Source organism: Capricornis sumatraensis, chromosome 5 (assembly GCF_032405125.1).
Source record: "Capricornis sumatraensis isolate serow.1 chromosome 5, serow.2, whole genome shotgun sequence".
Classification (NCBI taxonomy): domain Eukaryota; kingdom Metazoa; phylum Chordata; class Mammalia; order Artiodactyla; family Bovidae; genus Capricornis; species Capricornis sumatraensis.
This window is the reverse complement of record NC_091073.1, coordinates 60,957,005-60,971,963: the sequence shown is the minus strand read 5'-3', so window position 1 is coordinate 60,971,963 and position 14,959 is coordinate 60,957,005. Positions and strand designations below refer to the sequence as shown.

General features: G+C 37.3%; 1 protein-coding gene across 2 annotated transcripts in view; it reads left to right on the top strand.

Moving 5' to 3' along the window:
• ZNF277 (zinc finger protein 277) overlaps positions 1–14,959 on the top strand; it is a 134,308-nt gene that overhangs the window by 76,118 nt on the left and 43,231 nt on the right. For both annotated transcript variants that reach the window (XM_068973177.1, XM_068973176.1), the window contains exons 3-4: positions 2,737–2,825; positions 3,066–3,148. In XM_068973177.1, the coding sequence (XP_068829278.1) occupies positions 2,737–2,825; positions 3,066–3,148 (172 nt within the window). The remainder of the gene's footprint in view (positions 1–2,736; positions 2,826–3,065; positions 3,149–14,959) is intronic.

Below are 14,959 nucleotides of genomic sequence, written 5' to 3'. Positions count from 1 at the left end.
GTGTAACCCTGGGCAGGCAGGGTCTCAGTAACAGCAGCTGCTCGTAGTTCTCATCCTCTGATCACTCTGCTCTTCCCCACCTTAGGCACCTGTGTGTGCCTTCCGACACTACTAATACAGCTGTTGTAACTTGCTCATTACACGTTTGATGAAACGTTTTCATTGTATTTGTTGTTGTTTTGGATGCCAGGATTTGTTTGGAAAAACAGATTCTTTATTACTCTAGTTTTAACTAAATATGTTATTTCTCCTTATAATAATAGCTGCCATTTATTGAACACCCAGAATGGTGGGTGCTGCTTTACATATATCGTCCTATTGAATTATCAACAATCCATTTTGCAAATGAGTAAGCCAAGTTTCAGAAGTTTTAAAAACCTTTCAATTCAGATTCATATCTCTAAAGACAAAGGCCCTGCTTCTCTGTTCACTGCTGCCTGTGGGGCTGGTGTAATCAGTTAATGAAACATCAACTGTGAGGGTTTGACTATAGGTTTAATTTGAAAAGCTAAACTACTTCTAGCTCACGATTTGTGCAGGTAAGAGACTCTTACTGTGTTGACTCTGTTACAGAATTGGTCAATGACAGTTCACAGGACAGTCTCATCACTAGTATCTGCTCTTATCTGGTCATCTGCTTCATGCAGTTATCATTGCCTTTTAACAACTGTAGGCTAATGGGCTGGTGACTATTCGGTTTTCCCCAAGGGATATCACCCACTTCAGTGGAATAGTAATCAAGAGTGATGAACCTCTCCTTGATGTATTCTAGTGGTAGCCATGAGGGAGCTCCAGATAAAATGTGACTCTTCTGTTTTTTTAAGTCAGTTATCTCAGCACCTGGTCCTGTATGAATTTGATTAGTCATGAAAATAGATGTCTATGTATTTCAGTTTGGAAGAACGATCTGTCTTCTATTCCTGACATCTCTAATGGACATTCTCTTGTGGTGCTTCATCCATGTCACCACTCTGCAACAGAAAATATGCTAAGGGAAGAATAAGAAAAGTGTCTGGGAATGTCATTTTTATTCTCTTAATTCTTCTCTTGCCTTTTATTTCTCTTTCCCCTGGAGAGGGGAAAAAAAAGCAACTAGTGGGAAATGGAAAGGAGGAGAATGAGAGTAACTGTGTAGGATAACTGGGAAGTGGAAGCTTGCTGAAGCTGGCCAGGATGGCAAAGGAAATAACAAGTCAACCTTTTATAGGAGCTTTTCCTCTTTCTGGATACTTTGATGGATCTGAAATGCTTTCTGCTCTGATACTTCTAATGTGGAAGCCAGTAAGCTAGCCACAGAGTTGTAGTTCATTATTCATACTATTTATGGTTTGAGGGTGAGCTGGAGTCTAAGATACATCATTTTCAGATCTCTTAAAATAAGGTCTAGCACTGTTTTATAAGGAAAGGGTTCTCCCCCTTCTTACCCATCCAGGTTGACAGCATGGTTATACATGAGAAGAATGAACTAAAGCATGTGGTTCCATTGTTACACATTATTCTTTTACTTCTTTTACATGTATATTCTATACATGGTGTTGCCATCCATTTATCTTTTATATAAGCTCATGTCATGGTTCTCTCTTTCTCTCAGACCTCTCTCCCAGCACATTTTTTCCCCCTAATATGTAATATATGTCCTTTCTATAGGGGACTGTAGGTTTGGGAAATTAAGGAGAGAATAAAAAAGAGCTGAAGTACTGGAGGTTGGAGGCTACTTAGAGAACCTTAGAGGAATCTTGAGATACTCTTCTATCTCTTTAAAACATTTAGCGTGGACCTGCTATATGCAGAACACTGCTTGGTGCTGTATCAGGCCATTTAAATGTATTCTTTCTGTGTACTTTATCTGTTTCACTAAGTTCCATCTCTTTCTCGGGTTTTGGTTCCTTGTTGTAAGGTTCTTTTTTTATCCATCGACCATGTATTCTGATCACTTGTCTACTGTATAGTCAACCTTTCCATCTCCTTTCTCCTCCATGAAGGAGATCACATTCTCTTCTTTGTATAATTTGATAAATGGGATTGCAGTTGTCAGTGTAAATCTTTTTAGGTAAATGGAAAGATGAACAGTTTGTTGAATCCTGTCATCTTTCTCCCTCTTTCATCAAATGACACAGGTCTGAGTATTATGCTTTGCTTTTAAATTTAGCCAGTGTCCTTCTGACTCAGCTCATTAGATACAGGAATTGTAAGCTTGGCTATTTTTCTAAAAGCTAAATCTCCCTCCTTTCAGATACAGCATGGGCAATATGGAATTGTTCTATCTTGTTATATAGATATTGAATTTAGACAGGCCTTTTGTTGCATTGTCGTCATGATCTCTTCTTTTGATGTATAAGGTAAACACCTAACTTTCAATTTATTGGAAAACATGTGATGAAGCCTTTTTAATCATTGTTGCATTTTAAATTCACATAAACATAGATGTGATTTTCAAAAAAACTTCATTATTACATAAAAATAATTCATTTTAGTTTTCCCGTATATCTGTTTATTGAATTTGCGGATGGTAAAATGTAATCATTTTCATGCCCTTACAGGGTAATGTTATTTCATTAAATAATTCATGGTTCTGCAGTGCTCTGCTGCCTTTCTATTTACAAATTTTCTAGCAGTTTTCAGTCAACATTTGATTTGTTGCTTTAAGAAAATTAAATGTTCTTATAAAATCCTGTCATTCTCAAGTAAGTAGTTCATTGCGTCTTCTCACTGTTCTTTCTTTATGATTGTTCTAAGGTACATTTTATATTGGAGGAAAAGGTTCACTGAACAGCCCATTACAGATTTTTGTAGTGTGATAAGAATCAATTCTGCAGCTCCATCTGGTAAGTGTACATCTTGACTACCATCTTTCCCCTGCAATCCAAAAATTCAAATGAATAATCTTTCTTTAGTTGTAATTCTCTAAAATAATAGCTAAAATTAAATTGTTCTGTTTATATTTTCTAATAACTTCAATGAAGCTAAAATAGAACTATATACCAGAAGAGATTTTTTTAAGAAATAAAAAAATGTTTTTAAGTAAAAAATAACATTTCTCATTTATTTTTCTCATATCTCAACAGAAGAACAAGACAATTATTTCTTGTTATGTGATGTTTTACCAGAAGATAGAATTCTTAGAGAAGAACTTCAAAAGCAGAGACTGGTAAGTAGTAAGAATTATTTTAAACAATGAACAGTATGTTGAAATACAGAATCATTTTTGTTATTGTTCCTTCTGTTTTTATTCTGGAAACTTTCAAACATACACAAAACAGAAGATAATGCATAAAGATCTTAAAACAGAAAAAGTACACACTTGATTGAAGATTAAAGCATTTCATGTTAAAAATGCAGAGAAAATTTTTGGCTTTGTTTTGCTTCCTGGATTATCTCTAAAATAACAACAGAGCTTACACATTTTAGTATAATTTTAGTTGCCTGACACATGCTAGGGTTCAGCAGTCGTGGAAAAATGCCCTCAGCTAAAATTGAGTTGAATTGATTAACTTTTTTTCTCCCACTGGAATGTGCTATGCAAGAGCACTTCTTTTATTCCTCTTTATGAATTAAGCATATAGTTTGATGGTAATAGCCTTTCTCATTTTCAACCTTAAACTATAAGTACACCAATTTGAAAATTTCAATATCTTTTCAAAAGATAACAACATATACAGTTGTGAAAATTTTCATTTTCAGAAGTTGAATAGAAATTGGTTAATTTTTTGAAGTTACTAATTTTATTTAAAAGTATCCAATTTTCCATTATTTGTCAATAAATCTCAACTATTACTTGAAAATGACTGGCTCTTTTCTTTTCTTTTTTCAGTATTTACTGAAGTGTACCCTGTATCTTTGGACTTGGCTAGATATGTTGTAAGAGAAAGTTATGATTTCAGTATTTCTGCTAAATCCTCAAGAGATCTAAGAGGAAAATAATTTCTGTCTACTAAAGTCATAAGATTTGAGAAAGTCCCCTGAAGCACATTATATTTTGTAAACATCCCAGCCGTTTATTTCTCCCATAGGCAGAGATGGTATTGTTGGATATTGATCTATATATAAGAAAAATTATGCTTTCCCTGTAGCAACAAACCCAATGAAGAAAGAGGACTTCTCTTCTTTCCTTATTGTAATATATAAGAAATCTGCAGAATGAGGATAAATTTGCTATCGTTTTATGAATTTTGTTTGGTAGTACTTATTCATAATTTTTTATTTCCATGAATTTTTTCACTCTTATAGTGGTCTTAATCAAGAATAATCAGCTATCATAATCCTAGTACACCTATAGGTTTTTTTTTATAAGAACTTAAATGGTACTACTTCGGCGGTTACTCAGTACACAGAATCTTTACTGTATGCCTGTAGATAGATTCAAGTTTCCAGAAATATGTGCATCTATAAAATTGAGATAACCTTTTAAGATTTTGACACCAGCTTTCAGCATATGGGCTCTTTCCTCACACCACCAAGCAATTCTCTGACATGAGCTGGATATTCTGTTGATACAGCACAACTCAATCCTGACATTGTCTATCCAAAGACAGCATCAGATGCCACAGGTTAAGGGCTCAGACCTGCAAGACTGACATCCACTTCATATGTTGTTCTGTCCTTCAGTTGACGCTTTGCAACCCCATGGACTGCAGCACACCAGGCTTCCCTGTCCTTCACCATCTCCCCGAGCTTCCTCAAACTCATATCCATTGAATTGGTGATGCCATCCAACCATCTCATCCTCTGGTGCCCCCTTCTCCTTCTGCCTTCTATCTTTCCCAGCATCAGGGTCTTTTCCAAAGAATCAGCTCTTCACATCAGGTGGCCAAAGTATTGGAGCTTCAGCTGCAGCATCAGTCCTTCCAATGAATATTCAGGGTTGATTTCCTTCAGGATTGACTGGTTTGATCTCCTTGCTATCCAAAGGACTCTATAGTCTTCTCCAATACCACAGTTTAAAAGTATCAATTCTTCAGTGCTCAGCTTTCTTTATGGTCCAACTCTCACATCCATACATGACTGCTGGAAAAACCGTAGCCTTGACTAGATGGACCTTTGTTGGCAAAGGAATGTCTCTGCTTGTTTAATATGTTCTCTAGGTTTGTCATAGCTTTTCTTCCAGGAAGCAAGTGTCTTTTAATTTCATGGCTGCAGTCACTATCTGCAGTGATTTTGGAGCCCAAGAAAATAAAATCTGTCACTGTTGCCATTGTTTCCCCATCTGTTTGCTGTGAAGTGATGGGACCAGATGCCATGATCTTCAGTTTTTAAATGTTGAGTTTTAAGCCAGCTTTTTCACTCTCCTCTTTCACTTTCATCAGCAGGCTCTTTAGGTCTTTGTTTTCTGCCATAAGAGTTATGTCATCTGCATATCTGAGATTTTCTGGTATTTCTCCTGGCAGTCTTGATTCCAGCTTGTGTTTCATCCAGCCCAACATTTCTCATGATGTACTCTGCATTTAAGTTAAAAAAGCAAGGTGACAATATACAGCCTTGACATACTCCTTTGCCTATTTGGGACCAGTCTGTTGTTCCATGTCTGATTCTAAACTTGACCTGTATACAGGTTTCTCAGGAGGCAGATCAGGTGGTCTGGTATTCCCATCTCTTTCAGAATTTTCCACAGTTTATTGTGATCCACACAGTCAAAGGCTTTAGCACAGTCAGTGAAGCAGAAGTAGATGTTTTTCTGGAATTCTGTTGCTTTTTCTGTGATACAGCAGATACTGAAAATTTGATCTCTGCTTCCTCTCTCTGCCTTTTCTCAATCCAGCTTGAACATCTAGGAGTTCTCAGTTCACATACTGTTGAAGCCTAGCTTGGAGAATTTTGAGCATTCCTTTGCTAGCATGTGAAATGACTGTAATTGTACAGTGGTTTGAACATTCTTTATTTATCTACTTCATATACCATTCACAAATCGAGGTTGTTCCCTGTACTTCTGACCAACTGGCTATAAACCTCTATAAAATGGCTCTCACCACCACCCACCTTCCTTGGTTTTGGTTCACAGAACTCAGGAAGCTAGTTTATTCACTAGGTTAATGGTAATGATACAAAGCATACTAATGAATGTGGACTGACATCCAGATGAAAAGATACTTAGGGTGAGATACCAAAGAAGCTCTATCCCCGTGAAATCTGAGGCCCACCAAGGCAGCATGTCCAGGTGGCTCAATGGTAAAGAATCTGCCTGCAGTTCTGGAGATGTGAGTTCAATCCCTGGGTCAGGAAGATCCCCTGGAGAAAATGGCAACTCATGCCTGTATTCTGGCCAGGAAAATCTCATGGACAGAGGAGCCTGATGGGCTATAGTCCTTGTGGTGGCAAAATACTGGACATGACTGAGCGACCGAGCATGCACACGTGCAAGGCAGCATGTAGACATGTTCTGATTCATCAGCCTGGAGGCTCTCTGAACCATGTCCTTTTGGGTTTTTATGGTAGACTTCCCAGGTAGTGCTTGGGTTTTTATAAAAACCTCATTAAATACTAGGTGTGATTGATTAAATCATTGGCCATTGAGAACTATGAAGTTCCAACCTTCAAAATCACATGGTAGGCCTTCATCCTTAAGTTGCCTATGTGCTCTCCAAAAGTCAGTTCATTAACATAACAAGAAACACTATGGCTCTTAACACTTAAGAAATTCCCAGCATTTTAGGAGCTAAGTGCCAGAAATGGAGACTAAAGCCAAATACATACTTCTTATGACAAATGACAACATCCCTTCTTTTTAGCAACTTTATACTCTGACAAAGTGGTAAATTTGATGAAAGTGAGCATTATGGCGGCTTAAAAGAAAAAAATGATGAAGTCTGTTCATACATACTTGCGTATTCACTGAATTCCAACCTAACTAGATGTTTATACGAGGTGTAATTCATGTCATAAGAGAGTGTAGAATCTAGAGAAATAAAGGCAAATGTGTTATCTCAGGAATGGAGATAATGATAGAACACAGGGCTTGTGAAGATTAAGTGAGATAATACATGTAATATACTTACTACAGTAGCTGTTAGGTAGAAAGCGCTCAGTAAATGTTGCCTATAGTACAAATAACAATAATATTGGCACTTCCCTGGAGCTCCAGTGGTTAAGACTTCATGCTCCCTATGCAGGGGGCATGGGCTTGATCCCTGGTGGGGGAACTAAGGTCCCACATGCCTTACAGCATCAGTGTGGCCAAAAAAAGAAAAAAATACAATAATATTGTGTCTTAACAGTGAGATTGATTTGGGTATTTGAAGAGCTGTAGAAAAAGAAGGAAAATGCACGTGGATCTATACTGTTGTTGTTCAGTCGCTCCATCATGTCTGACGCTTTGCAACCCCATGGACCGCAACACATCAGGCTTCCGTGTCCTTCACTGTCTCCTGGAGTTTGCTCAGACTCATGTCCATTGAGTCAGTGATGCCATCCAACCATCTCATACTGTTGCCCCCTTTTCCTTCTACTATCGGTCTTTCCCAGCATCAGGGTCTTTTCAGTGAGTTGACTCTTGGCATCAGGTGGCCAAAATATAGGAACTTCACTTTCAGCATCAATCCTTCCAATAAATATTCAGTGTTGATTTCCTTTAGGATTGACTGGTTTGATCCCCTTGCTGACCAAGGGATTCTCAAGAGTATACTCTAGCACCACAGTTTGAAAGCATCAGTTCTTTGGCGCTCAACCTTTTCTATGGTCTAGCTCTCACATCCGTATGTGACTACTGGAAAAACCATAGCTTGACTATATAGACCTTTGTTGGCAAAGTGATGTCTCTGCTTTTTAATACTCTTTCTAGGTTTGTCATAACTTTTCTTCCAAGGAGCAAGTGTCTTTTAATTCCATGGCTGCAGTTACCATCTGCAGTGATTTTGGAGCCCATGAAAATAAAATCTGTCACTTCGGGAACTGGCAATGACAACAGGATGTCTTTTAGATATAACAAGCTCTACAAATCAGTAACAGACATTTCCACAAAGAAACCCAAATGATCAAATGAAAACTTTCAACCAAAGCAATAATACACCTTTTTCCTTCTATCAAGTTAACAAGATTTGAGAAGAGTAACAGTAAATGGTGGTAAGGATGTTAAAAGACAAGCACTTTTTCAACCACTTTAAATAGTGTGCATTGGTATACTACACCTGAAAGGCACTGAAATGTAGTTTTTTGGGTTTTTTTTTAACTTTATTTTACTTTACAATACTGAATTGGTTTTGCCATACCTCACCGTGAATCTGCCACACGTGTACACGTGTTCCCAATCCGGAACCCCCCCCACACCTCCCTCCCCATACCATCTCTCTGGGTCATCCCAGGCACCAGCCCCAAGCATCCTGTATCCTGCATCGAACCTACACTGGAAACTCGTTTCTTATATGATATTATACATGTTTCAGTGCCATTCTCCCAAATCATCCCACCCTCTCCCTCCCCCACAGAGTCCAAAAGACTGTAATATACATCTGTGTCTCTTTTGCTGTCTCGCATACAGGGTTATCGTTTAAACCCATTAACTTGCTTTATGGTAATGGGTATATAATCCATTCTGTATTTGAATGATCTCAACTCAATGTCAGTAGGGTCTCAAGTCTGTGAGAGAAGACCCTCAAACCAGAGTGGCATTTGCCCTCCTGATTTGCATTAGTGATGACTTGCATTGGTATCGTTCATCTTTGCTCTCTCATTTGGAACACTAAAGAAAGGATTTAGTGTAAATACCTTTGTATGATTTGCTCTTAGTTCAAAATGGCTTTGTAATTTCTTTGAGGCAGGAATTATGTCTTGTATTTAGATATCCTTCAGTAGTACTCAGTTCAGTTCAGTTCAGTCGCTCAGTCGTGTCTGACTCTTTGCGACCCCATGAATCGCAGCACGCCAGGCCTCCCTGTCCATCACCAACTCCCGGAATTCACTCAGACTCACGTCCATCGAGTTGGTGGTGCCATCCAGCCATCTCATCCTCTGTCGTCCCCTTCTCCTCCTACCCCTAATCCCTCCCAGCATCAGAGTCTTTTCCAATGAGTCAACTCTTCACATGAGGTGGCCAAAGTACTGGAGTTTCAGCTTTAGCATTATTCCCTCCAAAGAATACCCAGGACTGATCTTTAGAATGGACTGGTTGGATCTCGTTGCAGTCCAAGGGACTCTCAAGAGTCTTCTCCAACACCACAGTTCAAAAGCATCAGTTCTTCGGTGCTCAGCTTTCTTCACAGTCCAGCTCTCACATCCATACATGACCACTGGAAGAACCATAGCCTTGATTAGACGTACCTTTGTTGACAAAGTAATGTCTCTTCTTTTCAATATGCTATCTAGGTTGGTCATTCCTTCCAAGGAATAAGCGTCTTTTAATTTCATGGCTGCAGTCACCATCTGCAGTGATTTTGGAACCCCCCAAAATAAAGTCTGACACTGTTTCCACTGTTTCCCCATCTATTTCCCATGAAGTGATGGGACCAGATGGCACGATCTTCGTTTTCTGAATGTTGAGCTTTAAGCCAACTTTTTCACTCTCTACTTTCACTTTCATCAAGAGACTTTTTAGTTCTTCACTTTCTGTCATAAGGGTGGTGTCATCTGCATATCTAAGGTGGTTGATATTTCTCCCGGCAATCTTGATTCCAGCTTGTGCTTCTTCCAGCCCAGTGTTTCTCATAATGTACTCTGCATATAAGTTAAATAAGCAGGGTGACAATATACAGCCTTGACGTACTCCTTTTCCTATTTGGAAACAGTCTGTTCTTCCATGTCCAATTCTAACTTTTACTTCCTGACCTGTATAGGTTTCTCAAGAGGCAGGTCAGGTGGTCTGGTATTCCCATCTCTTTCAGAATTTTCCACAGTTTATTGTGATCCACACAGTCAAAGGCTTTGGCATAGTCAGTAAAGCAGAAATAGATGTTTTTTCTGGAACTCTCTTGCTTTTTCCATGATCCAGCGGATGTTGGCAATTTGTTCTCTGGTTCCTCTGCCTTTTCTAAAACCAGCTTGAACATCAGGGAGTTCACGGTTCACGTATTGCTGAATCCTGGGTTGGAGAATTTTGAGCATTACTTTACTAGTGTGTGAGATGAGTGCAATTGTGCGGTAGTTTGAGCTAAGTTCATGTATTTTTTATAAACTTCATTTTAAAAAAAATTGTTTCTGAACAAGTAACAGAGGTATATAGAGTCTAAATGATCTACTTTTTTCCATTTGCTTCTTGACCTCACTGGTTCCTTGTGACATTTATAAGATTTGTCTGTGTTCCTAGGTTTGGTTTTGTTTTTTTTTTAAGAGCTTGACTCCTACTTGACACTTATTTGAACTTTTTCATGTGCACTCTGAAGGGAGAATGACAGAATTAGGAAAGATTCTTGAGGGTTTGAATAGCTTGTACCCCTTCATCCCTTTAGCTTCCTTCTTTAAAAATATTCCCTTAATCTCATCATTCTATCTTAATCTCTTCCAGTAATCCTTTCCCCTCTTTTGTTTTAAATAGGTAAGTTTTCCAAGGTCCCTGTATGCACGCTTATAAATACCATGCTATGGTATTTATAAGCTATGCTGATGGCTTAAATTTTGATGCTGCCACAGAAACAGGCAGTCAGAGTCAATATCCATTGATTGGGTTCATCTCCAGCTTTCTTGCTGGTTTACCTCTAAATGCCAATCCTAACTTCCAATATGTTGAACTTTTCCATATGAATCAATGGCACCTTAATTTTAATGTGCCTAAAACTGACTTTGTTTTTTTCTGAACCAGAATTTGCAGTTTGGTTGTTTTCCTCTTCTTACATAATAGCACCACCATTTCCCTGGTCACTCAGTTTGGAAATTTCTGAAATTATCTTTAACTCGTTTGCATACCTCAGTCATTTGTCAAGTCCTGTCAGTTCCAACTCTCAGTCCTGTATCCATACTTTTCTTTGTGCTCCTGGTGCCTTTTATGTTACCTTGTAAATGGAATCACCTCTCTATAATCAATTGGCATTGCCTTTAGAAGTTTAATATTAAAACACGTAGTAGATCACTTTATCCTCCTAAAACTTGGAGTGGTCTTTTTCACCTACATATTCTTAAGCTTTTCTGGGCTCAAACTACATTTCCAGTATCTTTCTCCAATTTTTTTTTTCTTTCACTTACCCAGGGTCCAGTTTATTCATTCATTTATTTAATATTTATCTTGCACCAGACACTGTTCCAAATGCTGTTGATATAGCAGTGGGTGAGATAAGTCACAGCCCCTACTCTTTTAGAGACTGCACTCTAAGGAAAACACTCCGTATCTCACAGTTACTTGTATGTTAGGTGCTTTCAGGAATATGCTTCATCAGTCAGGAATTCCAACCCCACCTGTGTAAATAACATACCCCTCAAGACATTGCTCAAATACCACACTTTGCGCAAAAACTTCCTGATGCTGCCAGTCAGAATTAATTACCTTTTCTAAACTCTATTAATAACAGTATTTAACTTGGCTTTTCAATTACAGTTATTTAAAAACCTTTCTTCCCTACTGGATTAGATGCCTCTTTAATGGTTGAGACTGTCAGGTTCAGTTTTGTATTTTCTCTGAGCCTTGTTCATAAAGTATTAACTTAAATTTGATCCTCAAGTATTGGTGTGGTGTTTCTATAGTGCCATATAGTCAGATCTCCTGGATTAAAGGAAGAGAGATAAAATAGCTGAGGCAGACATACTTAATCATGGCATACACTTTTCACTTAAGCATAAAAAAAAATAATACTAGTATTTTTACATTTGCCCACAGTAGAAGATAAATGACACTCATAAGTTCTCAGGGCAAGATATAACTTTTAATTAAGTTGGGATGAGGGGAAACATCCATTTAGCTGCATCAAAGTGGATTTTTTTTGTGTGTATGTCACTATTATAAATGTCAGCCTGAGAGGTCATTCATGACAACTATAAATATTTTATGAAAAATTTAATCTATATAACAATTTGTTCCTCTGGAGAGAAATGGTTTTTTTGTTGTGGTTGTTTTTAATGCTACTTCATATATCCCACTCCCCCACCCCATAGTAAAACAGTAAAATGAAATTATATATCCCCACTAAAATTTTTCTCCCTTGTGCCACTTTTCTTTATAGATTTCAGAAATTTTTAATAAAGGATCAAATTATTATATCAGTGACTTTAAAGTAAAATATATTTATATCTTTCTTGCATAATTCCTAGCTTTGTAGCATAAATTTTATAATTGCATCTAGAGTAACTTTCCCAAAAATGAGATGTTTCCCATTGACTATAACATTATTATTAACAATGCAACAGAGATGAAGTTAGCTTGAGTGACCTTTGAGTGATATTAACCTTCATTTTAGTTAATGTTTTCATTTAGGAAACAAATATAAGCACAGTCTGAAACAATACTAAACTGAATCCTAAAGTTTACCACTTTGAACTTCAACAAGAACTTAAAATTTACATGGCAATTTGTATATACATTGGCTCTGTGAGATCACTAAGGCATTACCATTGTCTCTGTTTAGATGGAAAAACAAGTTTGAAGATACGAGGAGATGTGCTCATGGCCTCAGTTCTGTTCTGTATTAAGTAGAAATGAAAGAGCTCAAGCTCCTGTTATCCAGCCCCAAGCACCATTCTTTACCAGGATCCTTTATCAAATTGGAACTTCCTTCTATAAGCAAATGTAACATTTTCAAAATAGACAGTTTTTAGAATTAATAAAAATGGATGAACAGGGAAATAAATAGTAGTATTCTGTTTCCATTGCTAAGATTTTTTTTTTCATCTAATTTCTTGTTATCTTAGATCAGTGGTAAATAGAAATTCTAATCTCTTTCAGCGTAAGCTACTTATGGCCTTCCCCCGTGGCCCAGCAGTAAAGAATCTGCCTGCAATGCAGGAGACTCAAGTTCAGTCCCTAGGTCAGGAAGATCCCTGGAGGAAGCCATGGCAATCCACTCTAATATTCTTACCTGGAGATTCCCATGGACAGAGGAGCCTGGTGGGCTACAGGCCAAAAGGTCGAAAAGAGTCAGACACAACTGAAGTGACTGAGCACGAGCACAAAGCCACTTATATTTTCTTTTAAAACTCAAAGATAATTTGTTTTTCAAATTTCTTCTATCTTTATAGAAACATAGGTTATACCTGACTCTAAGTTTAGCCAGTAAGATACTTTCTTAGGTAGGTAATGCTATACTGATTCATGCTGATAGCCTCTCTCTTCTTTAGTGTAAAAGGCAAGTAAGTATTTCACAGTCTCCATAGCACCTTTCAGTTTTTTAAAGTCTGTCTTTTCTTGCCTAGGTAGGATAGAGTCCCTGATATCTTTAATACAAATAGAAATTAAGAAACTTCCCTGGCAGTCCAGTGGCTATGACTTCACCTTCCAATGCAGAGGGTCTGGGTTCATTCCCTAGTTAGGCACCTAAGATCCCATATACCTCATGGCCAAAAATCCAGAACATAAAACAGAAACAATATTGTAACAAATTAATTAAAAATCTTTTAAACAAAAGTTTCAGTAAGAAATGTAGGTAATCCAAGTAGTATATACAATAAGAAATAAAGTCTTGCATTTTTAAGCGATTTAATTAATTAAGAAAAAAATTGGGCTTTTCTAGGTCTCATCTGTTTAACTCTTGCAATTTTTTGTTCTGTAGTTAAACTTCTCTTTTTTTCATTGTGATGATCTATTCCATGTAAATGGTTAAAGTTGTATAATTTTTTTTCTCTTCTAGTTAGTTTTTTAAAGATGTTCTCACTATCCTGTCTCTTCCTTACTCTTCAAAAGCCACCTCATGGAGATTGAAAGTAGGAGAAAAATACTGACAGTGTGTCCTGTGTAGCAAACAGATGGTTATTGCCTTCATCTTTGCAGTTTCAAAAAGGGTGGGAGGTATTGATATCTTTCAAAAAGGTGAGATATTAGTCAGATCAGATCTCATGGATTTGGGGGAGTGTGTATCATCATCCAGTTAGGAAATTTCTCCCTGGCTTTTTTGTTTTACTGTCTGCATTTAATCATTGACGTGCATTTTCTTATTCATTTAAGACATCTTGATATTGCCATAAACTTAACTTTTCACCACCTCAAAATGCAGAGAACACTGGATTTTTACATTTAAGAAACTGTATTGTATCTTTGATAACCCTTGTTTTAATGCAGTTATTCCTGCCTCTACCTGCAGAGATGTGTTTTTAAGTATATTGCATGAGTTACATTGCTAACATAAATTCTAATGCTTACATCATCAGATTCTGGCAGGCAGGTTAGTCTTTCCCCGGGTTATCTAGCAATTTTTGACACTTAAGAGAGCAATTCTTTGGGAAAAAGTAGCTTTTTACCTGACCCCAGGTCAGAGAGTTTCTAAAATATTTAAGTTACAGGCAGATTCTGTCCTGAAAGTGGTTGAAACAGGACATCAATATCATATATAAAATTTGTCCATGTTTCCATTTTACTTTGTTATGTACTTGTCCCCTAATCCTTATATTATTAATGTTATTGAGCTTTTTATACTTTAATTTTCTCATTTTGTGTGTTAGATAAAATAAAGGATATGATAGGAAAAAAATAAGCTTTTACTGTAACTCTTTGAGTACTCACGTGTCCAATTCACATAACTCTAGTATTAAAACTTGCCGATACTTTCAAATTTATTTAAAATAAAAATCCAGCCTCCTTACCAAGATCTCAAAGGGTGGTACCTGTTTCCCTCACCCACTCTCTTTGCTAACTGTGTCCCATCACACTGGCCATGTCTCTGTTCCTCAGATACAGGAAGCTCCAGCCAGCACCACTTACTCTTTATTTTACTTGGAATGCTCTTCTCTAAAATCTCATGGCTTTTCTGAAGGGAAAGGAAGAGATTTTGGAGATGGTTGTATCTGAGATAAGACTTTAAAATGGATCTATAAGCTAATGAATGCCTTTGGAATGCTTCTGGAACATAAAGATATTTAGAGTAGTTCAAATGGGTGACTGGAGTGATTTAAGAAAAATTGC